The following is a 26,849-nucleotide window of genomic DNA, read 5'->3' as shown; positions in this document are numbered from 1 at the left end:
CTGCTGGCTGCTGGTTGGTGACTCTGATGCCCAAGGAGACGGGAGGGACCCCAAAGTGAACTGGTAGGACGTAGGGGGACTGAGGGGGGAGGAGAAATGGAAGCCAAACAGGATTGGCGTCCCTGAGGCCAGAGAGATTAGGAGAGGCAGGCGGGAGGGGCCCTCCCAGACTGGAGGAGCAGGAGAGGAGAGGAGGGTATTTGCCCCACCCATTCGAGCCCAGGAAGCCTGCTGGGCTCCCAGGTTAGGTCTGCTGCCTTCTGAGACCAGGGGTGGGGGGCACGCCTGGGCCCCTTCTATTCCTTGAGCCTAAGCCCCAACCCCCCCAAAGGTCCCAGGGCCTTTTCCAGCCCTGGGGGTCCTAAGCATTGGCTCTGCCCACCACCCAAACCTCCTCCTTGCTTAGGCCCCACCATCCACAGCCAAGGCCTTTCCCCCCCCCCTTTTTTTTTTCTTTTCCCTCCTCCTCTTTTTTACTATTGTGGTACTTATGTACCTTCCAGTTGTTGATTCATCTATATTTTTATTTTTATATTCTTTTTAGCACATCTGTTAGTTTCCTAGTCTAATTTTATTTTTTACTTTATTATTGTTCTTTTTTTTTTTTTGCTGCCCACATGGCTTGTGGGATCATGGTTCACGAGCCCAGAGTCGGGCCAAAGCTCCTGTGGTGGGAGCTCTGAGTCCGAACCACTGGACTAGCAGAGAATCTCAGACCCCAGGGGATATTCATCAGAGTGAGGTCTCACAGAGTTCCTCATCTCAGCATCAAGACCCAGCTCTACCCAATAGCTTACAAACTTCAGTGTTGGAAGTCTCAAGCCAAACAACCAGTAAGACAGGAACATAATCCCACTCATAAAATAAAGAAAAAAAATATGAGATGGCAAAAAAAAATGTCACAGATGAAGGAGCAAGGTAAAACCTATAAGACCAAATAAATGGAGAGGAAATAGGCAATCTACCTGAAAAAGAATTCAGAGTAATGATAGTAAAGATGATCCAGACTCTCAGAAATAGAATGGAGGCACCGACTGAGAAAATACAAGAAATGTTTAACAAAGATCTAGAGGAACTAAAGAGCAAACAAAGATGAGCATCACAATAACTGAAATGAAAAATACACAAGAAGGAATCAATAACAGAATAACTGAGGCAGAAGAACGAATAAGTGAGCTGGAAGACAAAATGGTGGAAATAACTGCCGAGGAACAGAATAAAGAAAAAAGAATGAAAAGAATTGAAGACAGTCTCAGAGACCTCTGGGACAAAACTAAACACACTAACATTTGAATTATAGGGGTCCCAGAGAAGAGAAAAAGAAAGGGTCTGAGAAAATATTTGAAGAGATTATAGTTGAAACCTTCCCTAACATGGGAAAGGAAATAGTTACCCAAGTCCAGGAAGCACAGAGAGTCCCATACAAGATAAACCCTAGGAAAAACACACCAAGACACATATTAATCCAACTAAGGAAAATTAGTCAAAGAAAGAATATTAAAAGAGGCAAGGGAAAAACAAAAAATAATATACAAAATAATCCCCATAAAGTTATCAGCTGATTTTTCAGCAGAAACTCTAGGAGCCAGAAGGGAGTGGCAGGATATACTTAAAGTGATGAAAGAGAAAAACCTACAACCAAGATTACTCTACCCAGCAAGGATCTCATTCAGATTTGATGGAGAAATCAAAAGTTTTCAGACAAGCAAAAGCTAAGAGAATTCAGCACCACCAAACCAGCTTTAAAACAAATGCCAAAGAAACTTATCTAAGTGGGAAACACAAGAGAAGAAAAAGACCCACAAAAACAAACCCAGAACAATTAAGAAAATGGTAATAGGAACATACATGTGGATAATAACCTTGAATGTAAATGGATTAAATGCCCCAACCAAAAGACACAGACTGGCTGAATGGATACAAAAACAAGACCTATATATATGCAATCTACAAGAGACCCAATTCAGACCTAGGGACACATACAGACTGAAAATGAAGGGATGGAAAAAGATATTCCAAGCAAACGGAAATAAAAAGAAAGCTGGAGTAGCAATACTCATATCAGATAAAATAGACTTTAAAATAAAGACTGTTACAATAAAATAAAGACAGTTACAAGAGATAAGGAGGGACACTACATAATGATCAAAGGATCAATCCAAGAAGAAGACATAACAATTATAAATGTTTATGCACCCAACATAGGGACACCTCAATACATAAGGCAAATGCTAACAACCATGAAAGGAGAAACCGACAGTAACACATTAATAGTAGGGGACTTTAACACCCCACTTACAAAATGGACAGATCATACAAACAGAAAATAAATAAGCAAACACAAGCTTTAAATGACACAATAGACCAGATAGATCTAATTGATATTTATAGAACATTCCACCCAAAAGTGACAGAATACACTTTCCTCTCAAGTGCACACAGAACATTCTCCAGTATAGATCACATCTTGGGTCACAAATCAAGCCTCAGAAAATTTAAGAAAATTGAAATCATATAAAGCATCTTTTCTGACCACAATGCTATGAGATTGGAAACCAGTTACAGAAAAAAACTAAAAAACACAAATATATGTAGGTTAAACAGTGCACTACTAAATAACCAAGAGATCACTGAAGAAATCAAAGAAGGAATTTAAAAATACATAAAAACAAATGACAATGAAAACACAATGACCCAAAACCTATGGGATGCAGCAAAAGCAGTTCTAAGAGGGAACTTTATAGCAATTCAATCTCACCTCAAGAAACAAGAAAAATCTCAAATAAACAACCTAAACCTACACTTAAAACAACTAGAGAAAGAAGAACAAAGAAAACCCAAAGTCAGTAGAAGGAAAGAAATCATAAAGATCAGAGCAGATATAAATGAAATAGAAATGAAGAAAACAATAGCAAAGATCAATAAAACTAAAAGCTGGTTCTTTGAGAAATTAAACAAAATTGATAAACCCTTAGCCAGACTCATCAAGAAAAAAAGAGAGAAGACTCAAATCAATAGAATTAGAAATGAAAAATGAGAAATCACAATTGACACTGCAGAAATACAAAGGATTATAAGAGACTACTAAAAACAACTATATGCCAATAAAATGGACAACCATGAAGAAATGGACAAATTTTGGGAAAGGTACAATTTTCCAAGACTGAACTAGGAAGAATTAGAAAATATAAACAGACCTATCACAAGTAATGAAATTGAAACCGTAATTTAAAATCTGCCAACAAACCAAGTCCAGGAACAGATGGCTTCACAGGTGAATTCTATCAAACATTTAGAGAAGAGCTAACAACCATCCTTTTCAAACTCTTCCAAAAAATTGCAGAGGGAGAAACACTCCCAAATTCATTCTATGAAGCCACAATCACCCTGATACCAAAACCAGAAAAAGATATCACAAGAATAGAAAATTACAGACCTATATCACTGATGAACATAGATGCAAAAATCCTGAACAAAATACTAACAAACAGAATCCAACAGCACATTAAAAGGACAATACACCATGATCAAGTGGGATTTATCCTAGGGATGCAAGGATTCTTCAACACTCAAATCAATCAATGGGATACACCACATTAACAAATTAAGGAATAAAAACCATATGATCGGGCTTCCCTGGTGGCGCAGTGGTTGAGAGTCCGCCTGCTGATGCAGGGGACATGGGTTCGTGCCTCGCTCTGGGAAGATCCCACATGCCGCGGAGCGGCTAGGTCCGTGAGCCATGGCCGCTGAGCCTGCGTGTCCGGAGCCTGTACTCCGCAACGGGAGTGGCCACAACAGTGAGAGGCCCGCATACCACAAAACAAACAAACAAACAAACAAACCATATGATCATCTCAATGGACACAGAAAAAGTTTTGACAAAATTCAGCACCCATTTATAATAAAAACTCTCCAGAAAGTGAGCATTTTGACAAAATTCAGCACCCATTTATAATAAAAACTCTCCAGAAAGTGAGCATAGAGGGAACTTACTTCAACATAATAAAGGCTATATATGACAAACCCACAGCAAGCATCATAGTCAATGGTGAAAAACTGTAAGCATTTCCACTAAGATCAGGAACAAGACAAGGATGTCCACTCTTGCCACTCTTATTCAACATAGTTTTGGAAGTCCTAGTCACAGCAATCAGAGAAGAAAAAGAAATAAAAGAAATACAAATTGGAAAAGAAGAAGTAAAACTGTCACTGTTTGCAGATGACATGATACTATACATAGAAAATCCTAAAGATGCCACCAGAAAACTACTAGAACTAATCAATGAATTTAGAAATGTTGCAGGATACAAAATTAATGCACAGAAATCTCTGTCATTCCTATACACCAACAATGAAAAATCAGAAAGAGAAATTAAGGAAACACTCCCATTTACCACTGCAACAAAAAGAATAAAATACCTAGGAATAAACCTGCCTGAGGAGGTGAAAGACTTGTACTTAGAAAACTATAAAACACTGATGAAAGAAATCAAAGATGACATAAACAGATGGAGAAATATACCATGTTCTTGTATTGGAAGCATCAATATTGTGAAAATGACTATACTACCCAAAGCAATCTACAGATTTAATGCAATCCCTATCAAAATACCAATGGCATTCTTCACTGAATTAGAATAAAAAATTTTATAATTCATATGGAAATACAAACGACCCCGAATAGCCAAAGCAATCTTGAGAAAGAAAAATGGAGCTGGAAGAATTAGGCTCCCTGATTTCAGACTATACTACAAAGCTACAGTAATCAAGACAGTATGGTCCTGGTACAAAAACAGAAATATAGATCAATGGTACAGAATAGAATGCCCAGAGATAAACCCACGCACATATGGGCACCTAATTTATGACAAAGGAGGCAAGGATAGACAGTGGAGAAAAGACAGCCTCTTCAATAAGTGGTGCTGGGAAAACTGGACAGCTACATGTAAAATAATGAAATTAGAACACTACCTAACACCATACATAAAAATAAACCCCAAATGGATTACAGACTTAAATGTAAGACAAGACACTATAAAACTCTTTGAGGAAAACATAGGAAAAACACTCTTTGACGTAAACCACAGCAAGATCATTTTTGACCCACCTCCTAGAGTAACAGAAATAAAAACAAAAATAAACTTAATGGGACTTAATTAAACTTAAAAGCTTTTGCACAGCAAAGGAAACCAGAAACAAGACAAAAAGACAACACTCAGAATGGGAGAAAATATTTGCAAATGAAACAACAGACAAAGGATTAATCTCCAGAATATACAAACAGCTCATGGAGCTCAATATCAAAAAAACAAACAATGCAGCTAAAAATTGGGCTGAAGGCCTAAATAGACATTTTACCATGGAAGAAATACAGGTGGCCAAGAGGCACATGAAAAGATGCTCAACATCACTAATTATTAGAGAAATGGAAATCAAAACTACAATGAGGTATCACCTCACACCAGTCAGAATGGCCATTATCAAAAAATCTAGAAACAATAAATGCTGGAAAGGGTGTGGTGAAAAAGTAACCCTCCTGCACTGTTGGTGGTAATGTAAATTGATACAACTACTATGGAAAACAGTATGGAGGTTCCTTAAAAAACTAAAAATAGAACTACCATATGACCCAGCATTCCCACTGCAGGGCATATACCCTGAGAAAAGCATAATTTAAAAAGAGACACATACCACAATGTTCATTGCAGCATTATTTACAATAGCCAGGACATGGAACCAACCTAAATGTCCATCGACAGATGAATGGATAAAGAAGATGTGGTACTTATATAAAATGGAATATTACTCAGCCATAAAAAAAAACAAAATTGAGTTATTTGTAGTGAGGTGGATGGACATAGAGTCTGTCATACAGAGTGAAGTAAGGCAGAAAGAGAAAAACAAATACTGTATGCTAATGCGTATATATGGAATCTAAAAAAAAAAAAAAAGGTACTGATGAACCTAGTTTCAGGGCAGGTATAAAGAGGTAGACATAGAGAATGGACTTGAGGACATGGGTAGGAGGGCAGAGCTGGGGTGAAGTGAGAGTAGCATCGACATATATCCACTACCAAATGGAAAATAGTTGGCTGGTGGGAAGCAGCAGCATAGCACAGGAAGATCTGCTCGGTCACGGCTTTGCAGTGACATAGAGGGCTGGGATAGGGAGGATTGAGGGACGCTCAAGCGGGAGGGGATATGGAGACCTGTGTATGCATATGCCTGATTCGCTTTGTTGTGCAACAGAAACTAACATATTATTGTGAAGCAATTATACTCCAATAAAAATGTATTAAAAATTAAAATTTTAAAAAAAAAAACTAAATATTCCCTGCAAAAACTTAAAAATAAATAAATAAAACAATGAGATACAACTACACAGCTGTTAGAATGGCCGAAATACAGAACACTGACAACACCAAATGCTGGTGAAGACGTGGAGCAGCAGGAACTCTCAGTCATTGCTGGTGGGAAGGCAAAGTAGCACAGCTATGTTGAAACAGTTTGGTGGTTTCTTACAAAACTAGGCATATTCTTACTATGCTGTCTAGTAATTGAGCTCCTGACTATTTACCCAAAGGAGTTGAAAACGTATGTCCACATAAACACCTGCACACGGATGTTTATGGCAGCTTTGTTTATAATTGCCCAAACTTGAAGCAACCAAGATGTCCTCCAGTAGATGAATGGATACAATGTGGTATGTCCACACAATGGAATATCGTTCAGCACTAAAAGGAAATTAACTATCAAGCCATGAAAAGATATGGAAGAAGCTTAAATGCATATTACTAAGTGAAATAAGCCATCTGAAAAGGCTATACTCTGTATGATTCTAACTATATAACATCCTGGAAAAGGCAAAGTTAGAGAGACATTAAAAATATTAGAGGTTGCCAGAAGTTGCAGGGAGGAAAGTGGAAAGGTGAGAGCAGGGAAGGATATATAGGTGGAGCACAGAGGATTTTTAGGGCAGTGAAAATACTCTGTATGATACTATAGTGATAGATATATATCATTATACGTTTGTCCAAATCCATATAATGTATAATGTACAACACCAATAGTGAACCTTAATGTCAACTATGGACTTGGGGTATTAATGTTGTGTCAATGTAGGTTCATCATTTGTAACAAATGTACCACTCTGTAGGGGATGTTGAAAATGGGAGCTTCTATGGTGGAGGGCATATGGGAAATCTCTGTATCTTCTCCTCAATTTTATGGTAAACCTAAAACTTCTTTAAAAAATAAAGTTTTAAAAAAATTTAAAGAGAGGGCTTCCCTGGTGGTGCAGTGGTTAAGAATCCGCCTGCCAATGCAGGGGACACAGGTTTGAACCCTGGTCTGGTAAGATCCCACATACCGTGGAGCAACTAAGCTCATGGGCCACAACTACTGAGCCTGAGCTCTAGAGCGTATGAGCCACAACTGCTAAGCCTGTGTGCCACAGCTACTGAAGCCCATGCTCCTAGAGCCTGTGCTCCGCAACAAGAGAAGCCACTGCAATGAGAAGCCCGTGCACCGCAACAAAGAAGAGCCCCTGCTCGCCACAACTAGAGAAAGCCCGCGCACAGCAACGAAGACCCAGTGCAGCCAAAAACAGAATAAATAAATAAATTTATTTAAAAAAAGTTAAAGATAAACTATTTATATTTTGGATACTCATCTTTTCTCAGATATATGTTTTGCAAATATTTCCTCCTAGTTTTTGTCTTATGTTTTAGTTATCTTAGCAGTATATTTCACATAGTAAAAGTTGTAAATTTTAATAAAGTCCAAATTAACTTTTTTTTAATAAAAAAGGAGGCCAAAACTTGTATCTCAGATTGAACATGAATCAAAAGCAATGCGAATTTAAAAAGGACAATGCATCTATGTCTAAATGAGTCAGTATATGTTATAGCAAGAGAATGACAAGAGAAATGTATTCATAAAGGCTTTGCTGATGCCCTGGTAGAGAACACTTACAAATTTCACAAGTAAACCTCTAAATGGTTATTTTGGACCCCTGATTTTGCAACAGCCAGGCAGTCTCAAAAATTCTTAGTGGTGTTACAAAGTTCCATAAGCAAATATTTTCCTCATTTCATGTAGAAGTTAATAATCATCTATATATAGCCTAGTAACTATTAAGATAAAAAATATGAATGAACACATTGTTATTATCCCAAATGATTTTAACTGTTTTATGAGTGTGTCCAAAACAGTCAGAGAAAAGCTTTAACATAAAACGAGAACAGTGAAATATGCTTTCCTGCAACTCTCCTGCCGAACTTTTATATGCTACAGTGGATTTCTTATAAACTTAGTAAGGTGTGAACCTTTACAAAAGCAGTACGTAGAGAATTTTAGAAGTGAAGCACAACAGAGGTTTTAAAATGTGGATCTTGTTGCAGAGATAATAGGAACCAGAGGTTTATATATTATATATATAATAGGAATTAAGTTTGCCACTCACTAACTACAACCTCAAGTGTGTTCTACTACTAGGAAAAACTATGTAAATGTAAAATGCTTAATAAGATCTGCATCAGGAAATTAAGCAAACCATAAAGGGTAGACCCTCTTTATTTCCAGAATCTCTCTTAAAAGTAATTTTAAAAGTAGACAAACTGGGCGCTTCCCTGGTGGCGCAGTGGTTGGGAGTCCGCCTGCCGGTGCAGGGGACGCGGGTTCGTGCCCCAGTCCGGGAGGATCCCAAGTGCCGCGGAGCAGCTAGTCCCGTGAGCCATGGCCGCTGGGCCTGCACGTCCGGAGCCTGTGCTCCACAGTGGGAGGGGTCGCAGCGGTGAGAGGCCCGCGTATGAAAAAAAAAAAAAAAGTAGACAAACTATCTTGGCCCCAGGGATGGTCTTCTCAGAGATTCTGATAGCTCTCAGTGTCTAAATAACATGAAACTGCTGATACAACCTAAAGCAAGGTTTTCCACTCGACTGAGATTATGATTCATGTTAATCCATGTATTTATTTTTTCTAAAGGATTAACAACCATTTTAATTAGAAGTTATTTTGATTAATTGTACTCTGATGGTTCAGATACAATAGAAAGTTAACTTTCATTATTAACACTGAGCTGTAAAGAAGAAAAAAGTACACAGTACATGATTTACAGGGGGGAAATAGTAGAAAAGGAGATGGTAGAGTGAATTAAATCTAGAGGATGATGACAAAAATGAAATAGTGCCAAAAGTATTCATGAGAACCCCCTAAATCGCCACTTTACATCAAAAATGCCTTAGTGTGACAATTTTATGTTTTAATGTTGCTTTTTTAGTATGTTTGGGGGGAAATCTGACAAAAGAGATATATTGATGAATTCTTTCAAAAACATAGTGAAGAATAAAAAATTAGTTTGTCTTGTTGATTAAGCCAGAATCACACAGTCTTTTAAAGCATTAAACTGAGATTGTTCATTAAAAAGATGAATATTATAATGCAAGTTAATTCCTTCCATTCATCTTTAATCTAAAGTCAATGCTTTTTACTGGCTACACTATTTACCACTGGCTTCCAAAGACAACTCTGTTGATAGATCAACTGTCCATATGTGGGTGGCTCTGTTTGGGCTCTTATTCTGTTGTTTCTTTGGTTTACCAATCATTACACAAATGCTACTCTATTTATAATACATATATATTTATAGATATAATTTTTGCTGGTATATACATATTAATTGCTCTTATATCCAGTGGTATCTCTAAACTTTTATGAATTATAATTTTTAGATTATTTGGTGCTTTCTAAATAGGTAATTGCACCATCTGTGATCATTACAGTTTTGTATCTTTCCAATTCTTGCAACTTTTTCTTCTTTTGTTGAACTGCCTAGCATCTGAAATGGAATGTTCAATAAAAAGTGATACCATGCTTCTAATAGTTCATCATTAAATAAAATATTGTTCTCTAAAATTTTGTTACTCTATCAGGTTTAAAAATTCACTTTGATTCTTAGTGCGCTAAAATGTTTTTCCCTATAATCATGAATTGAGTTGTAGCAACTGAAAGCGAACTTGTAGATAACCACATAATTGATTTTTTCTTGTACTCTGTTTAATGTGCTGACTTATATAATAAGTGATCTAATGTTATAGTATACCTTGCATTCCTGTGACAAATCAAATTTTTTATTCACCATAAGATTAAGACTACTCGTATTTGGTTAGTATTTTTGCCATTATACTTATGTGTGAAATTGATTATAACTTTCCTTGCTTATATGACCCTTGCCTAGATGCAGTATAAGGATTAAACTAACACAGTGGGAAGAATTGGGAAGCTTTTCCTCTTTTTTCTCTTTTCTAGAAGATGTTCTATAAAGCTGGAATTATCTACTTTGAATGGTAGAACTTAACCATAAAGCATTCTGATGCTGGAGTTTTATTACAAAAAGAGTTTTAATTCATTAATTTTAAATTTACTTTATTTAATGTTATAAATCAATTCAGATGTTCTATTTTTACAAGAGTCATACTGGGTAAGTTATATTTTCTGGCCAATAATTCATCTCATGTAAGATTTTATTTTTATTAGCATCCTTGCTCTATCTGAACCTGTGTCCCTTGTTTATCACTAGCGCTTTCTAATTATAGCTCTTAATTAATTCTGCCTGAATTTCATTTTTTCTTCAAAGAACCAACTTCTATCTTTGCTAACTCTATTATATATATATATATATTTTTTAGTAACTCCTAATATTGACTTTCCCTCTTTCTACATCCATTGTTTCTTTTTTTTCTGCTAGAATTTAGCTTGCTACCTTTTTGTCTTTGTTATTGGGTTATTCTGGGTACTTCAAGAAGCAACTCTTACAATTGGCATTTTAAATGTAATGAATTTATTACGGGGAATGCATATGAGAGATAATGCAGATCAGGGGAGTCAGGAAAGGCAGAGAACAGTCAGATTGTGGTCAGGATTGACTCTGAGTAACGGAGAGACAGGGAAAGAAGGAAGGTTGGGTCCAATCATCTCAGACATCAGTGCCTTCCAGGGAAAGGTAGGTGAGACCACAGAGGAGCTTTTGAGTCAAAGTCGCTGGTTGGAAGGGTTGCATCTCCCAAAACAAGGAAGCCTGTCTTTGGCTGGGAGTAGTCTATGGCAAGTGCAGTGTCATTGCCTGGGTTTCAGAGTACAGCAGCTGGGGTTCTGGGTTAATTACACTCCCTGTAATTGAGATCTGAGAAGCATTATCCCACGGCAGACATAACTGTTTCCTAATATAGTCATTGACGTTATAAGTATCCCTGCGTTTCGCAGCATCCCTCAAGATTTCAGCGTTTTTGTCCTTCAGTCTGAAATTTCATTAAATTTCTTTCTTTAACCTATATTACTTAGATGTCTGTTTTCCAATATCCAAATAAATGAGTTTCTTAAAGTTATCTTCTGTAATCAATGCTATAATAAATGCCCACCTGTGTCAAAAAATAGTATCCTTTGGGAATCACAGTTTAGAACACGACCACAGACTAAATCTCTCTTTCTCAACACAGCCTCCAAAACTCAAAAATGGAAAGAAATAAAATCATCTATTCCATAAATATAATTGAGACAGTGTAATAGAAACTTTGATTCACATGCAAGAGGGTTAATAAATATCCAAGAGCAGCAGAGCATTCTCCGGAGACCATGTGGGCATAGAGTCAGATGGGAATTGTGCAGAAGAGAGATCACCAATCAGGGTGGACTCCCTGTAAGGGGAGTCACATAACCTACAAAGGGAAGTATTAACAACAGATTTGAGACCTGGAGGAACAGAACTAGTCACTAGTTTCTGGATATTTTTGGCCCTTAAAAACGTTATACTCGGGACTTCCCTGGTGGTCCAGTGGTAAGGAATCCACCTTGCAATGCAGAGGATGCAGGTTTGATCCCTCATCAGGGAACTAAGATCTCACATGCTGCGGGGCAATTAAAGCCCAGGTGCCACAACTAGAGCCTGTGTGCCACAAACTACAGAGCCCACATGCCCTGGAGCCTGCGCCCCACAACTAGAGAGGAGAAAACCCACACGTCACAACTAGAGAGAAGCCCATGTGCCACAACTAGAGAGAAGCCCATGCACCACAATGAAGAGCCCGAGTGCCACAATGAAAGATCCCGTGTGCTGCAACTGAGACTGGACACAGCCAAAAATACATACATAATAACTAAATCTTAAAAACAAATGTTATATCCACCAAGCTGTATTAATAGGCACATAGGAAACCAGTGTATTTTGAGCACATCAAATGTAGTCAAATATAAAACATCAAATCATTTTCCAAATGAGTATGTTATGCTCAGTTATACCTTCCTCCAATTTTGATGTTTTTTCTTTCAACCTCACAGACGGTTGAAACAGAAGGCTCTCATCTGTTTGATATGTACCTTACCTTCTCCTCATCCATTCAACCAACAGCCATGTTGAGGGCAACTGCCATGAACCAAGCCCTACTGCAGGATGAGCCTAAGATCTCCACCATCTAAACTGACAGGCCTCTGCTTCACCTTTTATGCCATGTTCATATTAACCTGGGATTTTGGTGGAAGAAGAGAGTGTGACTGCTCATTTAGTTTAAAGCACATGTTCCCAGAAGGTCTCTGTTCATATGGAAACATGTTTTCTAAGGGAAGCATTTTTAAGGATGGCAATAGGAAAGTTCTAAATCAAATGCCTCTAGCATAAAACAATATTTCTCTTTACTGGAGATTTGAATCCTGATTCAGTGCAACTATACTGTAACACTTTTAGCAAAGCAGTTTTGGATTTGAAGCATTGAGAGGAATAATTGATATGATGCCATGAAAATGTAAACAGCGCATTAATATGAATTTGCTAAGTTCACTTGTTGCCACCATGGAAAGCAGTAAACAGGATCTTGAAAGAATTGTTCAGAGCTTATGGGCCAAAGGACCAGGAAAAGTCCCAAAAGCGTGTGTGTGACCCAGAGGACGAGACATAGAGGGCATCACAGTGGAGACCTTAGGTCACCTGCGGACACTGAGGAAACACTAGGTGCCTTGAGGTTGGTTAGTTTTAGGTTGGCACCAAAACATGCAGGGATTTCTGAAGACATGGGCTGATTCTGAGACAAACCAACATTTAAGAGTTTTGATTAACACAGTTTCTTCTATTACCGCCCACATTCCAATCTTTGGTAGACTGTTTTCTATCCAACAGAAGTTAGTAAGAAATGTACAGTTAAAGAAACGAAATCTCAGATTGTAATTAAATCATCAATCTAACTCAGCTAGAAAACTTTTCCAAAGACCTAGTTACCAGGGAAAAGCTACTGCTGTTGAGATACCCGAGCAAAGATGTTTAAATACTTTATTCTACTCCACATAATTAAAAACCCTTTTTGAAAACATAAAAGCCTGTTACTCAAGGCACTTAATACTTCCTGGAAAAGTGATCACAAGCTTTCAACCATTATTTGATTTTGTGTTTATCAGTTTTCTGTAACTCCAGGACAAGTGACAGTTTTCGTCTTGGATAATTAGACCATTTAGACTTATATTTGTCTAAATGACCAGAATGCATATCCATGTGTAACAGTTTGATTTTCACTTTTACCAGAATATTATTTTTCTCTAATGGTTTACTCATATCAAATATCTTTTTATAGATTGTTTCCTGAGTTTCGTCAATATGAACTCACAGTGTGCCAGAATGCTTAAATCCATACCATTAACAGACTTCTAAATTAACCTGCTTGCAAACATCAATATCCTCTTTCAAAATTATATAACCATTTCAGATACATTCATAGTATTATCAGTAACCTAACTCTCTTTGCTGGAACATGTAAAGTCAATAAGAGGTATGAGATACGAGAGATTTAAATCAATTCAAATCAACACCTATTGTGGCAATCTCAGAAAATTAAATTATTACAGCACCGGATTTCTAGTTATACAACAGCCTTCTCATAAAGAAGATTCTATTTAACTATGTTAGTAAATAAATCTCAGGTATTTAAAATTTTAAATCTAAAGTTCCTAACTAGGTCAGCTCCCCCACCGTCATGCACATCTGTTATGTAGCTCCCGTAGAGCTGAAAACATGCAATTAACTGTACGATTTTTGATGAATCCTGTGTCTCTCATTGACGGCAGTTCTCTGAGGACAGGCCTTTGGACATCACTGAATTTCTACTTTGGACACCACTGAATTACTAGATCCTAGTACAGTAGGTACTATAAAATATTTGCAGGACTAAAAATTAAATTTGTAATTTAAGAAAACACGTTGAAAATATTTTCTCTTTTAAAACAGAGAACAAAACATTTTTCTGCCCTCTGTATTTTCCCCCACCTTACCCAAAATAAAAAACCTGGTAATGAATTGCTCTCCAGTAGACTGTGTTACTCTTCTAGTGATCAAAATATTCCTCCCAAATGAGCATAATTCTATAGTTGCGTAAGAGCGAAAGGAGGAATTTTTTGCTTTACTGTCAATATCCCAGTATTTTAAAAAGACTTCTCGATATATTCTCCTACTCAACAGAAATGCTCTAAATCTTTTACAGGTCAGAACATTCTTTTTATTACATTCATTTCCTGGCAATACTGTGGTCTCTAGCTTTCTCACCTGCTACTCCCTTTATCATTTACAGTCCTTACCTCTACCTTTCCCCTTTACGTGGGTCAGATGCTGTTCATCATTCACATCTCATCCTCGACATCTTTTCTATGAACTCACATAGATCACTATACATTACCCATCAAAGTACATAGCACACTGTTTAACTGCTGGGTTTCTTTGTTTGTTTTCCACTGTGGCTATCACTCCATCAACTCCTCAGTGCTTAATTCCAGTACCAAGGACACTGTAGATGGTTGATAAGTGTTTGTTGACTAAATGATTGGCAATGAATGAATGAGCATACAAATTACTTATTTTGTTGCCTTGCTTTGTTTTTCACTTCAGTATCATTTTGCCTATGCAGAGAGAATCCAGTTGGTACACATGTGGAGGAAAGTTCCCTTAAACCTCAACAATGATACAATTTCTGGGTGTGAAAAAATTTTGTTACAAAATGTTTATGTTTTATCTTGCATAAGCAAAATAAAGAGGACTACTTATATAATCACAAGCTAAATTCAACATGTTATCCATCTGGGTCTTTTTTTCCTTAATTGGGAAGCAACATTTTAAAAGTAAATAAATAGAGACATTCTGAAAGAGAGAAAAAATGAATATACTTTGTTCCTTCAACTTATATCATATTGCAGTTTAGGAAGAAAAAGAAATCATTTAAAGAGCATTCTCTCATATTATGTGGAAAGATTTTAATCCTAATGAAGTATCAGAGACAATGTGTGTCAACGGCATGGGGATGCGGACACATCTAGAGCCGGAAGAGCCCATTGTGGGTAATTCGCTAACGTGAGAAAGGGAATCTGTGAAATGAAGGACTAGACTGTACCTTTTAGGTTCTTTCCTGCTCAAGACTTTCATGGTCTTTGTCCATATAATCATTAAAGACTTGCCTTAACTGTCAATGTGTGAAGAGATATATGCAAGACACTTGGTGATTCAGGAATGGGAAAATGTATTCTACTCCTTTGGAAGATTTACAGACTAATTTTGGAGCTAGATTATTCACATTAAAAGATGCATTTCCCCCTGTCAAACATTTATTGGAAACCTATTTGGCACCAGAAAGTGTGCTCAGTGCCGTTGCTGTAAGGCAGTACCCTTAAACTCCAAAAAGCTTACAGTTGAGGAGAGGAAGAACACACACATATAGAAGTATTCTGAAGTTTTCTATGGGACATCACAGAATTATCTACAATGTTACTAATATCTAAAAATCTGGATTGTCATTCCAATATAGGATGTACTAAATGAAATTTGAATGACAAGGGAGAAAACATGTATTTCTTGCATACCTACTACATACACATAATGTACAATTTTTAGTACTTTACATATATGGATGAATTAATCCTTTAGATGAGTTGTTACTTAAATACAATTTTGCAGATAATCAAACAGACCCAAAAATGGAAATAAAATGAGGCATACATATTTTCAGAGGAGTATGTAGAAAGGGTGGAACTTGTCATACATATTGAGAGAAGATTGGGATTTTTTAATTGAATTTGTATTTTGAGATAATTGTACATTCTTAAGCAGTTGTTAAGAAATGATCAAAATAAATCCCATGTGTACTTTATCTGGTTTTCCCTAATGATAACATCTTGTAACTCTATAGTACAGTATAATAACTAGATGTCAACAATAACATAGTCAAAATACAGACATTTCCATCACAAGGATGCATTATGTTGCCAGTTAATAGCCACACACACTCCCCCCACATCATGCCTTCTTCCCCAGCAACCACTAATCTTCTCTCCATTTCTAAAGTTTTGTCATTTCAATACTGTAATATAAATGGAATCATGGGCTATACTGTCTTTTGAGATTGATATTTTTCATTCAACATGCTTCTCCACAGATGCACCCAGATTGCTGCATAGATCAAGAATTCATTCCGTTTTATTGCTGAGGAGTTTATCCCAAGGTATAGCTGTAATGGCTTTTAATTATTTACCCATTGAAGGGATCATTGTTGTATCCAAGTTTTGGCATTTATAAACAAAACCACTTTAAAGATTCATGTATAAGTTTTGTGTGGATATAAGTTTTCATTTCTTTGAGAGAAATGCACAGGAGTACAATTTCCTGGTCACATGATAGTTGTTATTTGGGAACACACCAAACTGTTTCCCAATGTGATTGTTATCATTTACATCTCCTGTAGCGAGTTGGGTGGCCCAGTAGCTCTGCATTCTCACCAGCATTGCTGTCGTCACTAATTTTTATTCTAGCCTTTCTGATAAATGTGTAGTTTTATCTCACTGTGGTTTTAATTTGCACTTCCTTGATGACTAATGTGTTGACACCTTTTCATGTGCTTATTTACTGGAGACAAATTATCTTGGTTTTCTTTCGTCTGAGAATGTCCTAAAAGGTATTTTCACTGGATATAGCATTTTGAGTTGACAATTCTTTTAGAACTTGGAGAAAAGTGTGCCACTTCTTTCTGGCCTCCATGGTTTCTGATGAAATTTTCACTGTCATTTGGATTATTTTTTCCCTGTAGGTCAGGTGTAATTTCCTTCTTGGTGTTGTCAAGATCATTATTTCTTAGTTCTCCATAAGTTTGACTAAGTATCTGGATGTGGATATACTTGAGGTTATGCTGATTAGAGTTTACTAAGCATCTTGACTATAGATTTGACCCTTTTCCTAAATTTGGAAAATTTTCACTCTATTTCTTTGAGTAATATTCGGCCCCTCATAATTTCTCCTCTCAAACTGGCCTCCAGTGACATAAGTGTTTGATCTTTGTTAGCATCCCACAGGCCCCTACCTCAATCCCTGTTAGCAAAGCCTTTGTTTTCTTTCAGACTATTTTCTTTTTGTCATTTGGACTGGGTAATTTCTATTGCTCTGTCTTCAAGTTCACTGATTCTTTCTTCTGTTCCTTCCATTCATAATTTAAAAAAATTTTGGTTATTGTGTTTTTCCCTTCTAACTTTTCCATTTGTTTCTTCTTTGTATTTTCTATTTCTCTGCTGAGACTTTCTTTACTGAGGATTTCTATTTTTTTCAAGCATGGTCATGATTGCTGATTAAAGCATTTTTATGATGGCCATTTTAAAATTCTCACCAAGAAATGGAAACATCTCTGTCTTTGCAGTGTTGGCATTTGTTGATTGTCTTCTTTCATTCATTCTGAGATATTTTGGTTCTTGATATGATGAATAATATTCAACTGTGTCCTGCACATTTTGGGTATTATCTTATGAGACTCTGGTTCTCATCTAAACATTCTGTGTTAGACAGGTTCCTCTGATGTACCATTCTGGAAGGTAAAGCAGCAGCATGGACTCATTACTTCCAGGTGAAGGTAGAAGTCCAGGCCCCACCAAACCTCCGTTGGTACCCGACTGGGGATGCTCCTAGTTACTGCTGGATGGGGATGGGTGCTCTAGCTATCCACTAGACCTCTGTAGCTGGGAGAGGGTGGAGGTGAAAGTACAGGACCCCTACGTGGTTTTCACTGACACCACAAGCTCTGGGGGTCTCACTGCTGCCCAGCAGGGATGAAACCCTGGTTCCAGCTCAGCCTTCTATGCCAACACTCCAAAAGGAAGGACTGGGCAACTTTCTACTGTCTTGTGAGGGTGGAAATGTAGGCTCCCCATTCAGATTTACTAACAGGAGCTGAGTGGGGCGCCACTGTTTTCTGTAATATTTGGTGGATTAGAACAATTATTGTCTATTGGTTTCCTGTCTTGCTAAGCTGACCATTCCCTAGTCCTTTAACTAGAGCAAGAAGACTTCAGTTGCATTTTGTTTTTGGTTTTGTTTTTATCTGTGCCTGTTGTTATTTCCAGGCTGCTAGCTTCTTCAGCTCCAATTCTGGCATATATGCAGAGAAAAGAAAACCCAGGAAACTCCTCCATGTAATTTCTTAGGTCCCAAGATACCTAGCTGAATGCCTTTTCTCTTCAACTTTGAGTCTTTTATGTTTACTTTACATATGATGTTCAGAGTTTTTATTTGATTTATTGAATTAAGTAGGGAAAAGTATGTCTACTTAATCTTTCCAAAGTGGAATAGGAATAGGATATAAATGTGTGAATAGGTGAGAAAAGAACAAACCACAGAAAAGAAATATGAAATCAAAATTCCCCAAAATTTGAAACTGAAATGTAAGTGATATATTTTTGGAATAATACAAGATAAACTAATTATTTTCCCTTGGAAAATGTTTATCCCAAGAAGTTTGGCCTAAAAAATGTAATGTGAGTGTTTCCTGATTATGAGTTTGCTTTCAAGAAGCAGCCAGGTTGTAGAAAAAGGTAACAATTTCTTCACTCAGAATGCCAGTTCATTTCCATCCTAAATAAACTCTCATTTCTAGTTCAAGGGGTCTTGATCTTAAATGTGGAGAAAAGATCAAATGCATCCATTACGCATATGCATATATGCATATGTTAAGATATATTCATTTACCAAGTGACTTCCTGCTCAGAGAATTCACCTCATTACACATTGCCCAGAAGAGTCAATTATTTAAATACTCTGGGGCCTTTTTATCAAGACTGCATTTTGAATTTCTTTGACCAATCAGATTTCCAAAATGGGAAGATCATCATCAAACTATTTCTGAAAGAGACTGGACAGATTAAGAGATAAGTAAAACACACTCCTCAAGTGCAAACAATACTATTATCAAATTGGTGGGTGTTAGTAACAGTTTTGTTTTGTTTTGTTTTTGTTTTTTGCGGTACAGCGGGCCTCTCACTGTTGTGGCCTCTCCCGTTGCGGAGCACAGGCTCCAGACATGCAGGCTCAGTGGCCATGGCTCACAGGCCCAGCCGCTCCACAGCATGTGAGATCCTCCCGGACCGGGGCATGAACCCGTGTCCCCTGCATCAGCAGGCAGACTCTCAAACCACTGCGTCACCAGGGAAGCCCTAGTAACAGTTTTTAAAAGGTGCCCATGACATATGGGGATCATCAATGGTTAGAAAATCATGATGTTTGATATGAAGATACTATTTTTTAATTCCAACAATTAAAATCTATTGTATTTCCAGAGTTGTTGCTTCAGTAAACCCACAGAATGAGGACAGACCGGGGTAGCAATGTCAGATACTGACTGCTGGTAACATGTGGCTTCAGGATTTAACTCATGGGCTGGTGGCCTTTGGTAAGATCCTAACCTGCTGAACAATCTGACCTGAGTGTGTGCCTCTGAGAAACTGGAACTAAATAAGAACATGGGTAAAAGATTATCTATATAACGTTTGATGTACCCTTGAGCACAACGTTTGTTGTACCCTTGATCAAGGTAAGTCCTCTAAGATTCTTTCCATTAAAAGTAGCTAAGAATACACAGATCATAAGAGTATTAAAATATTAAATAAGATTTTATATTTCAATGGCTCAGCAATATATGTGTGATGTACACAGTAAGTTCTCAGTAAATGGTAGCTATTATAATAAACCTTATACTAATAAAAATGAGCAAACAACCAGAAGTGTATGTTTAGATCAATAAAATACAAATTAAAATGATCTTTTTGGCCTATCAGCTAGGAAAATTTTAAAAACAATAATATATACTGTTGGCTATAGAATGAGCATGTTTATACATTGCAGGTGAGTGAGAATGTAAATTGATATAATTTTTCTAATGGACAATCTGGCAGTGTGTATAAAATACTGAAAAAATAAACATTCTCTTGAAAAAGCCATACCATTTCTAGGAATTTACCCTAAGCCATTTTTTAATGTTTAAAGATGCACGTGAACATGCATGTTTACTGCAATATTGATTATATATGTAACACTAAAACTAAACAGATTTTTAAAAATAGATTATATTTTAATTAAATTATGGTATAATCACCCAATGACTTTTATGCAAACATAAAAAGATTTTAAGACCTAAACATAACGAGTATAAAAAACAAAACAATGACAACAGAGTGGTTATATCTTCTTTTCCAAAGAAAGGAGGTAGCTTCTATCCTAATTTAAAGTTTAAATGAACACATAGACTCAAATATACAACACACACACACAAGCTCACTGTTTCTATAAGAATTTGTCCCAATATTTGTTTTCTTTTGAACAAAGCTTTCTTTCTGAAATTTAATTCATTCGAATATAACATTCAAGTGCACAGAGTAAAAGACATAGGCAATTCATGTCTACATTTGCTTTCAGCATTAAGTGCTTCATTAAGAATTTCAAAATAGCAAAAATTATATATCATAGTGCTTGAATATCTTATGGAAAAGTGCCTTTAGGTGGGCAAAATGTTTGTATCCTAATTTAAGATACATAATTGAGCTCTACAGATGTGAAATAGCTTACTTAAATGAGTCTCAGAACTTTCTATTACACCAAACTAAAACAGTTGTATATCAGAGATCCTATATTGCTACGACCCCAATGTATCCTGAAAATGATGATCTAAGACAATGCCATCAACTTTTGAGGAGAGTATTAACAACCATATGTGCTTTCCTCTGCATTTGTCTCTAACACTTAAATAAGCTTGTACATGACATAGTGTGCGATCCTTAATCAAAGATACCTCTCAGATCTCAGGGCCAAGGAACACTGGTACGTATCCTGCTGGTTTGGTTCCTCTTAGAAAACAAAAGGCCATCATTTTTTCCCCTTTGACTTCACTGTTAGGAAGCGATGTTTTCAACAGTTCAGTCTTTCTCATCACAGATGTCTCTATATATCCTCCCTCACCCCAACATCCCTTACATGACTCATAGAAGAGGTGACAAGGGAAGAGCTAATCTCAGGAAGGGCAAATTCTCCTGAATATCTTAGCTAATTGCCAACAGTAAAGCACTCTGCCTCTGACAATTTTTCCTCTGCAATACGTAATCTTTTCAAAAATCCTGTGTGATAACTAGTATTACTCTTACTTCCCTTATGACAATTTGTAAACTGAGATTTAGAGAGGCTTAAGGAGTTGACCAGAATAAAGTAATCGGTAAGTGATGGAGCCGCTTTTGTTCTGAAATCTATGCATTTTCCATTGCACTATGTTCATCTGATATAAAACATACTGAGGTGTGAATTCAGCCTTTACAGGATTTTATAAGGAAGAAACCTTCTAGTACAAATTACTTTCCTCCCAACCTATATTTTTCACTAACTTAATTCCATTTCCTGAATTGTTCTTACACATTTGTATCTAAGACATCTTCCAGAATTACCCGTTACATAATTTATGATTTCCCACTTTTAATGCACTAACACAATGTTCTATAAAGTACAAATAATTCAATCTCCCCTCCTATCTCTAAGGATGATAATTCCTCCTTTACCAAAAAGACAAAGAAAACAGAATGTACAATCTGTGAAAATTAATTTGTCGTTGGTGGTGGTGGTGGGAGCGGAAACTAGCTGTTTCCACCATTTTACTCGGCACACCTAAGAAATGAATTAACTGTAACCAAAGTGAGGTAATTCTGCCTACTGCTAATTGCCAACAGCCATGTGAATTCAACCAGGAACTACATGTAACAAATTTTGAATGTCATTGTTCCTGATAATATCTTAACACATGAGATCCAGCAGCTGATCAAACTTTTAATAAGTATTTATTTACAGTAAGATGTATCAGCTATAAGGTAGGTTTTTTTTTTTTTTTCAGGCAAGGCTTTATTGGGGCCCCTGCTGCAGCAGGGGAGAACAAGAACAAACAGGTTCTCTTTCTTGCTCGCTTCCTGAGTGGGGGGTGAACTTGTTCCTTATATGGGGTGAGGGTAGGGGTGTGTCCAGGTGGTTTTTAGTCAATTTGTCTTTATAACATTCAGACAATTCAGATATAGTGTTGGGCCAATATCATTTCACAGCATTTTAGATCACATGTACTGTGATCTAAAGTACTGATACTTTATTTTTGATGTTCAGCAGCATTCTTTTTCATAAAATAACCAAAGACTCCTCAGTTATACTTCTTAGGACATTATATCATTTAATAACCTTCAGATATGTTTTAGTATATTACTCTTTACCCAGTATCTTACCTCTGCTCTTAACTCATAGATCACTCTGTCACTGCTATTTTTAGATTTCGATCCTTCCTTTATATCTCCTGATATTTCTTCCATTTTATTTTTATGTTGACCATGAAGAATGTCAAACTGAAAAAAGAAAGTTAAAGTCATAATCACATGATATTACAAAGGCTGGTTCCAGGATAATTCACATTAGTCTTTCATTTTGCTTTCAGTTTTTTTTTTTCTATGTATAACCTGGTAGGTTTTGTTGTTGCTATTATAAATATTGTAGTTGAACCATGTATTTCTTTACACTTGTAGTTGAAAACTCCTATGTTGTTGGAAAACAAATCAGCAAGTCTCCATGAATCTAAATTCACAAGTTGAAAATTGGACAAAGCTTAGTTACCTCCACAGATTCTTAATAATTGACTAATTGGATTCTAAACTAATCCAATTAATTCTGATCTTTCAGTCTTGAATATTAGTCCCATAGTACTCTTTGTAATCCTACTTACGTATATTTTCGATGAAGTATAAAAAGTGTATAGATTGTAACAGAGACAAATTTGGGCAACGGAAAAAATACAACTGTATAATGCTCAAGCTGGTAAAATGTATGTAGAACATCTATAAAAGATGCCAATAAATTTCTATAGAAAACTACAGCAGGAAAACAGTATAAATAAACTCTGGCACATCCAGACAATGGAACATGGTTCAGCACTAAAAAAACAAACAAACAAAAACAAGCGCTATTAAACCATGAAAAGACATGGAGGAAACATCAAGGCATATTTTTAAGTGAAAGAAGCCAATCTGAAAAGGCTCCATACTGTGTGATTCCAACTATATGACATTCTAGAAAAGGCAAAACTATGTCGTCAATAAAAAGATCAGTGGTTTCCAGGGCTTGGAGGAGGAAGGGGTGACTTGGTGGAGCACAGAGGTGTTTAAGGCAGTGAAATTACTCTGTATGAAACTCTAATGATGGATGCATGTCCTTATACATTTGTCTAAACCAGTAATGTACAACACCAAGAGTGAACCTTAGGTAAACTATGGACTTTGGGTGATTATAATGTATCGTGTAGGCTTATCAATTGTAGTAAATGTACCACTGTGGTGAAGGACCTTGGTAATGGGGGAAGCTACCTATGAGTGGGGGGGTGGGGCTGTATATGGGAGATCTATGTACCTTCCATTCAATTTTGCAGTGAACCTAAAACCTAAGTCTATAAAAAGAAACATAGGAATGAGAAAAATCCTAGAAATGCAAACAATGATTTTTCCCCATAGCTGTCCTTATAATTAGAAGTTTTCAGCAGAATCATGAAATTTGATATATATATAAAATGTAGATATATACACATAGGCTATTTTGTTTTATTAACATGTTTTTCCTACACTATGTAGGTTTCCAGAATTAAAATTACATAATTTGTATGTAATCTGACAATAAATTAGAATATAAAAGCTATCATTATACCACTTATTTAAAATTTTAAAATAATCTTACTCATGTTATTATTGTTAATAGTAATATTAAGCATGTACTAGTCTCTAGGTACTGGACTTGATATATATTTCCTTACTTAATGCTAACAGTAATCCTCTGTGTTAGGTATTATTATTATTACCCCCTACCTTAAAGAAAAATAAAACATATTTTTACTAGGCTTAAGTAACATTCCCAAATTCACAAAGCTAATAACTGGGGGAAGCAAATTTGAGAACATTCTTACCAAATTCATTACCTGAGTTCTTAAACCAATGCATAAAGAAAAGGAAAGTCACTTTGCTAAAAAAACGAATAACAAATTGCAAGCCACAGGTTTTGGGTTGTGTCCACCAAAAAAAAAAAAAATTAACTCATTGTGGCAATTGAGTGCCCCTAGCTTAACTTCTGAAATCTTGGTCATTACTTCTCAGGGAACTAGATCAATCATAAACCACCCCCCCACCATTGTCAACAGAACTTTCAATAAACCACTCAAAGGAGAGACGAAGCAGGAAAATACACTTTCATATGCAACAGTAGAGGGAATCCACATCAATTACCTAAAATAATTCCATTTTCATTCATCACTGTGAGCAGAAAATCAAGGATCTCTGGACATAGGAAGAACCCCAAGGCTATGAAAAAATATGACCAAGATTAAGAAACAGAATGTCTGATAGAAAATAAAGAAAACAGAAAAATGGTACAATTTAAGATATAAAAGAGAATGATTTTTTTAAAAAAATCTAATCACGATCTTCAGGAAAAAAATGAATATATATTGCATTCATAAATTAAGGACAAAGCAATTTCAAAAATTTAAAGAACAATAATAGGATATTTTTAAAATGTGTCTAGCCATCCTTCCTTCAGAAAAAATTTACTAGAAAAGTTAGAAGACAGAGTTGAATGTTGGAATGTACCCATTCTCTTGACGCATTTGCTCCTTTGGACAGCTCATGTGCACCCATGGCACTGCATACCAGTCAAAATGCTGACAACCTTCAAATGCCTCATTCCATCCTGAAGGTCTCCCCTCTACTTCTGACCCACACACCCAACTTGCTACTTATCACTTCTATAGGCTTCCAAAGCTTAACACTTTGAAAAGACTAAGTACTTCTCCTTCAAATGTTTCTCTGCTAGTCTTTGCCATCTCAAAAAATATCACCTCCATCCACCCCTTTGATCAGGCCAAAAATATTGGACTTATGGTTAACTTTTTTCTTTCTTTGATATGCCACATTCAGACTAAAAACAAATCAATTGAACTTAGCCTTCAATTATTTAATAAATCCATCCACTTTCTACCTTCACCACTACTGCCTTGATCAACCACCAAAATCTCAGTTATTTTAATAACTGCCACACTCTCTGCTTCTCCTCATGGATCTATATTCCCTTTCTCAAAACAGCCATCAAAAAAAGCTTTTTAGGGACTTCCCTGGTGGCACAGTGGTTAAGCATCCACCTGCCAATGCAAGGGACACGGGTTCAAGCCCTGGTCCAGGAAGATCCCACATGCCGTGGAGCAACTAAGCCTGCACGCCACAACTACTGAGCCTGTGCTCTAGAGCCCGCGAGCCACAACTACTAAAGCTCGCATGCCTAGAGCCCATGTTCCACAATAATAGAAGCCACCGCAATGAGAAGCCCATGCACCTCAACAAAGAGTAACCCCCACTCGCTGCAACTAGAGAAAGCCCGTGTGCAGCAACGAAGACCCAAAGCAGCCAAATATAAATAAATAAATTTATAAAATTTAAAAAAAAGCTTTTTAAAAAGTAAATCAAATCATGTAACTCCACTGCTCAGATCTTTCCAGAGGCTTTCCAATCCATTCAGAGTATAAGTCAAAGTCCTTACCAGCTGCTTGGTCCTATAACCCTCAGTCCTGATCTCCTATTCTTATCCTTTATTCTAAGCCAGCCCCTCTAACCTCACAGTTCCTATACACTCCAGACAGGCAAGAGCAAAAAAGAAAATAAAAACAGTAAATGAAATATTGAACGGCCAAAGCAATTAAAACAATATAACAGAAAAAAGTTGATTAACAAATTAATGAAACAACTATACTCCCTCCTATTAAAAATCTGAGTTATTTTGATCATTTAAAAATTATTTTCTGAACTCAAAATCATCTTAATTTTGCCACTTGCCTCTTCAACTTTAGGTTTAGATTAATGGAGTTGTAACTAAAAATCTATTTAGCAAATGAAAAATTGAAAGCCACGGATGGGGAGATGGTAAGGATTATTAATTTAGCAGAATTATGAATGTCATCCACAAATGATATATTACATTAGTTAAATTGAAAATGACAGAAATAGAAGGTATCTGATGAAGTGAATGAGTCAGAATTAGAAAGCATTTTCCAAGTTCATGTCCCTTTATTTAAAATTCAGTTAAGTATAGTCTCTTGCAATAGTTTTATTTTTTGAAATTGCATTACAGTATAATTCCAAAATTCCTCATTAAAATCCCTCTTTTCATACTGCAGTATTTGTGAAAGGTTAAACCAGGCAACTTATCATATCTCTGACTTCAGAAATATCTGCCATAATTTGCTTCTGGAAAATTAGCAACATTATGCATAAATATTTACTCTAATACATTTAGATTTAGCATAGAGTGGAAAAATCTTTCAGGAGACAATGTCTAGAAAATAAAAATATTGTGTAATATAAATAAAAATATTTTCTTATTTAACCATATAATATAGGAGAAGGAAAATGCATTCCACATTCAATTAATCACCAAGCATCATGATTTCTTTCAATTGTATATTTCTCAA

At 36.4% G+C, this 26,849-nt stretch overlaps 1 protein-coding gene across 8 annotated transcripts in view; it reads right to left on the bottom strand.

Moving 5' to 3' along the window:
• CCDC102B (coiled-coil domain containing 102B) overlaps positions 1-26,849 on the bottom strand; it is a 268,909-nt gene that overhangs the window by 162,014 nt on the left and 80,046 nt on the right. For all 8 annotated transcript variants that reach the window (XM_073790811.1, XM_073790810.1, XM_073790809.1 and 5 more), the window contains exon 5: positions 22,582-22,698. In XM_073790811.1, the coding sequence (XP_073646912.1) occupies positions 22,582-22,698 (117 nt within the window). The remainder of the gene's footprint in view (positions 1-22,581; positions 22,699-26,849) is intronic.

This window comes from Tursiops truncatus, chromosome 13 (assembly GCF_011762595.2).
Source record: "Tursiops truncatus isolate mTurTru1 chromosome 13, mTurTru1.mat.Y, whole genome shotgun sequence".
NCBI classification, from domain to species: Eukaryota; Metazoa; Chordata; class Mammalia; order Artiodactyla; family Delphinidae; genus Tursiops; species Tursiops truncatus.
The sequence above is the reverse complement of the archived record's forward strand: the minus strand, read 5'-3'. Positions and strand labels throughout refer to the sequence as shown.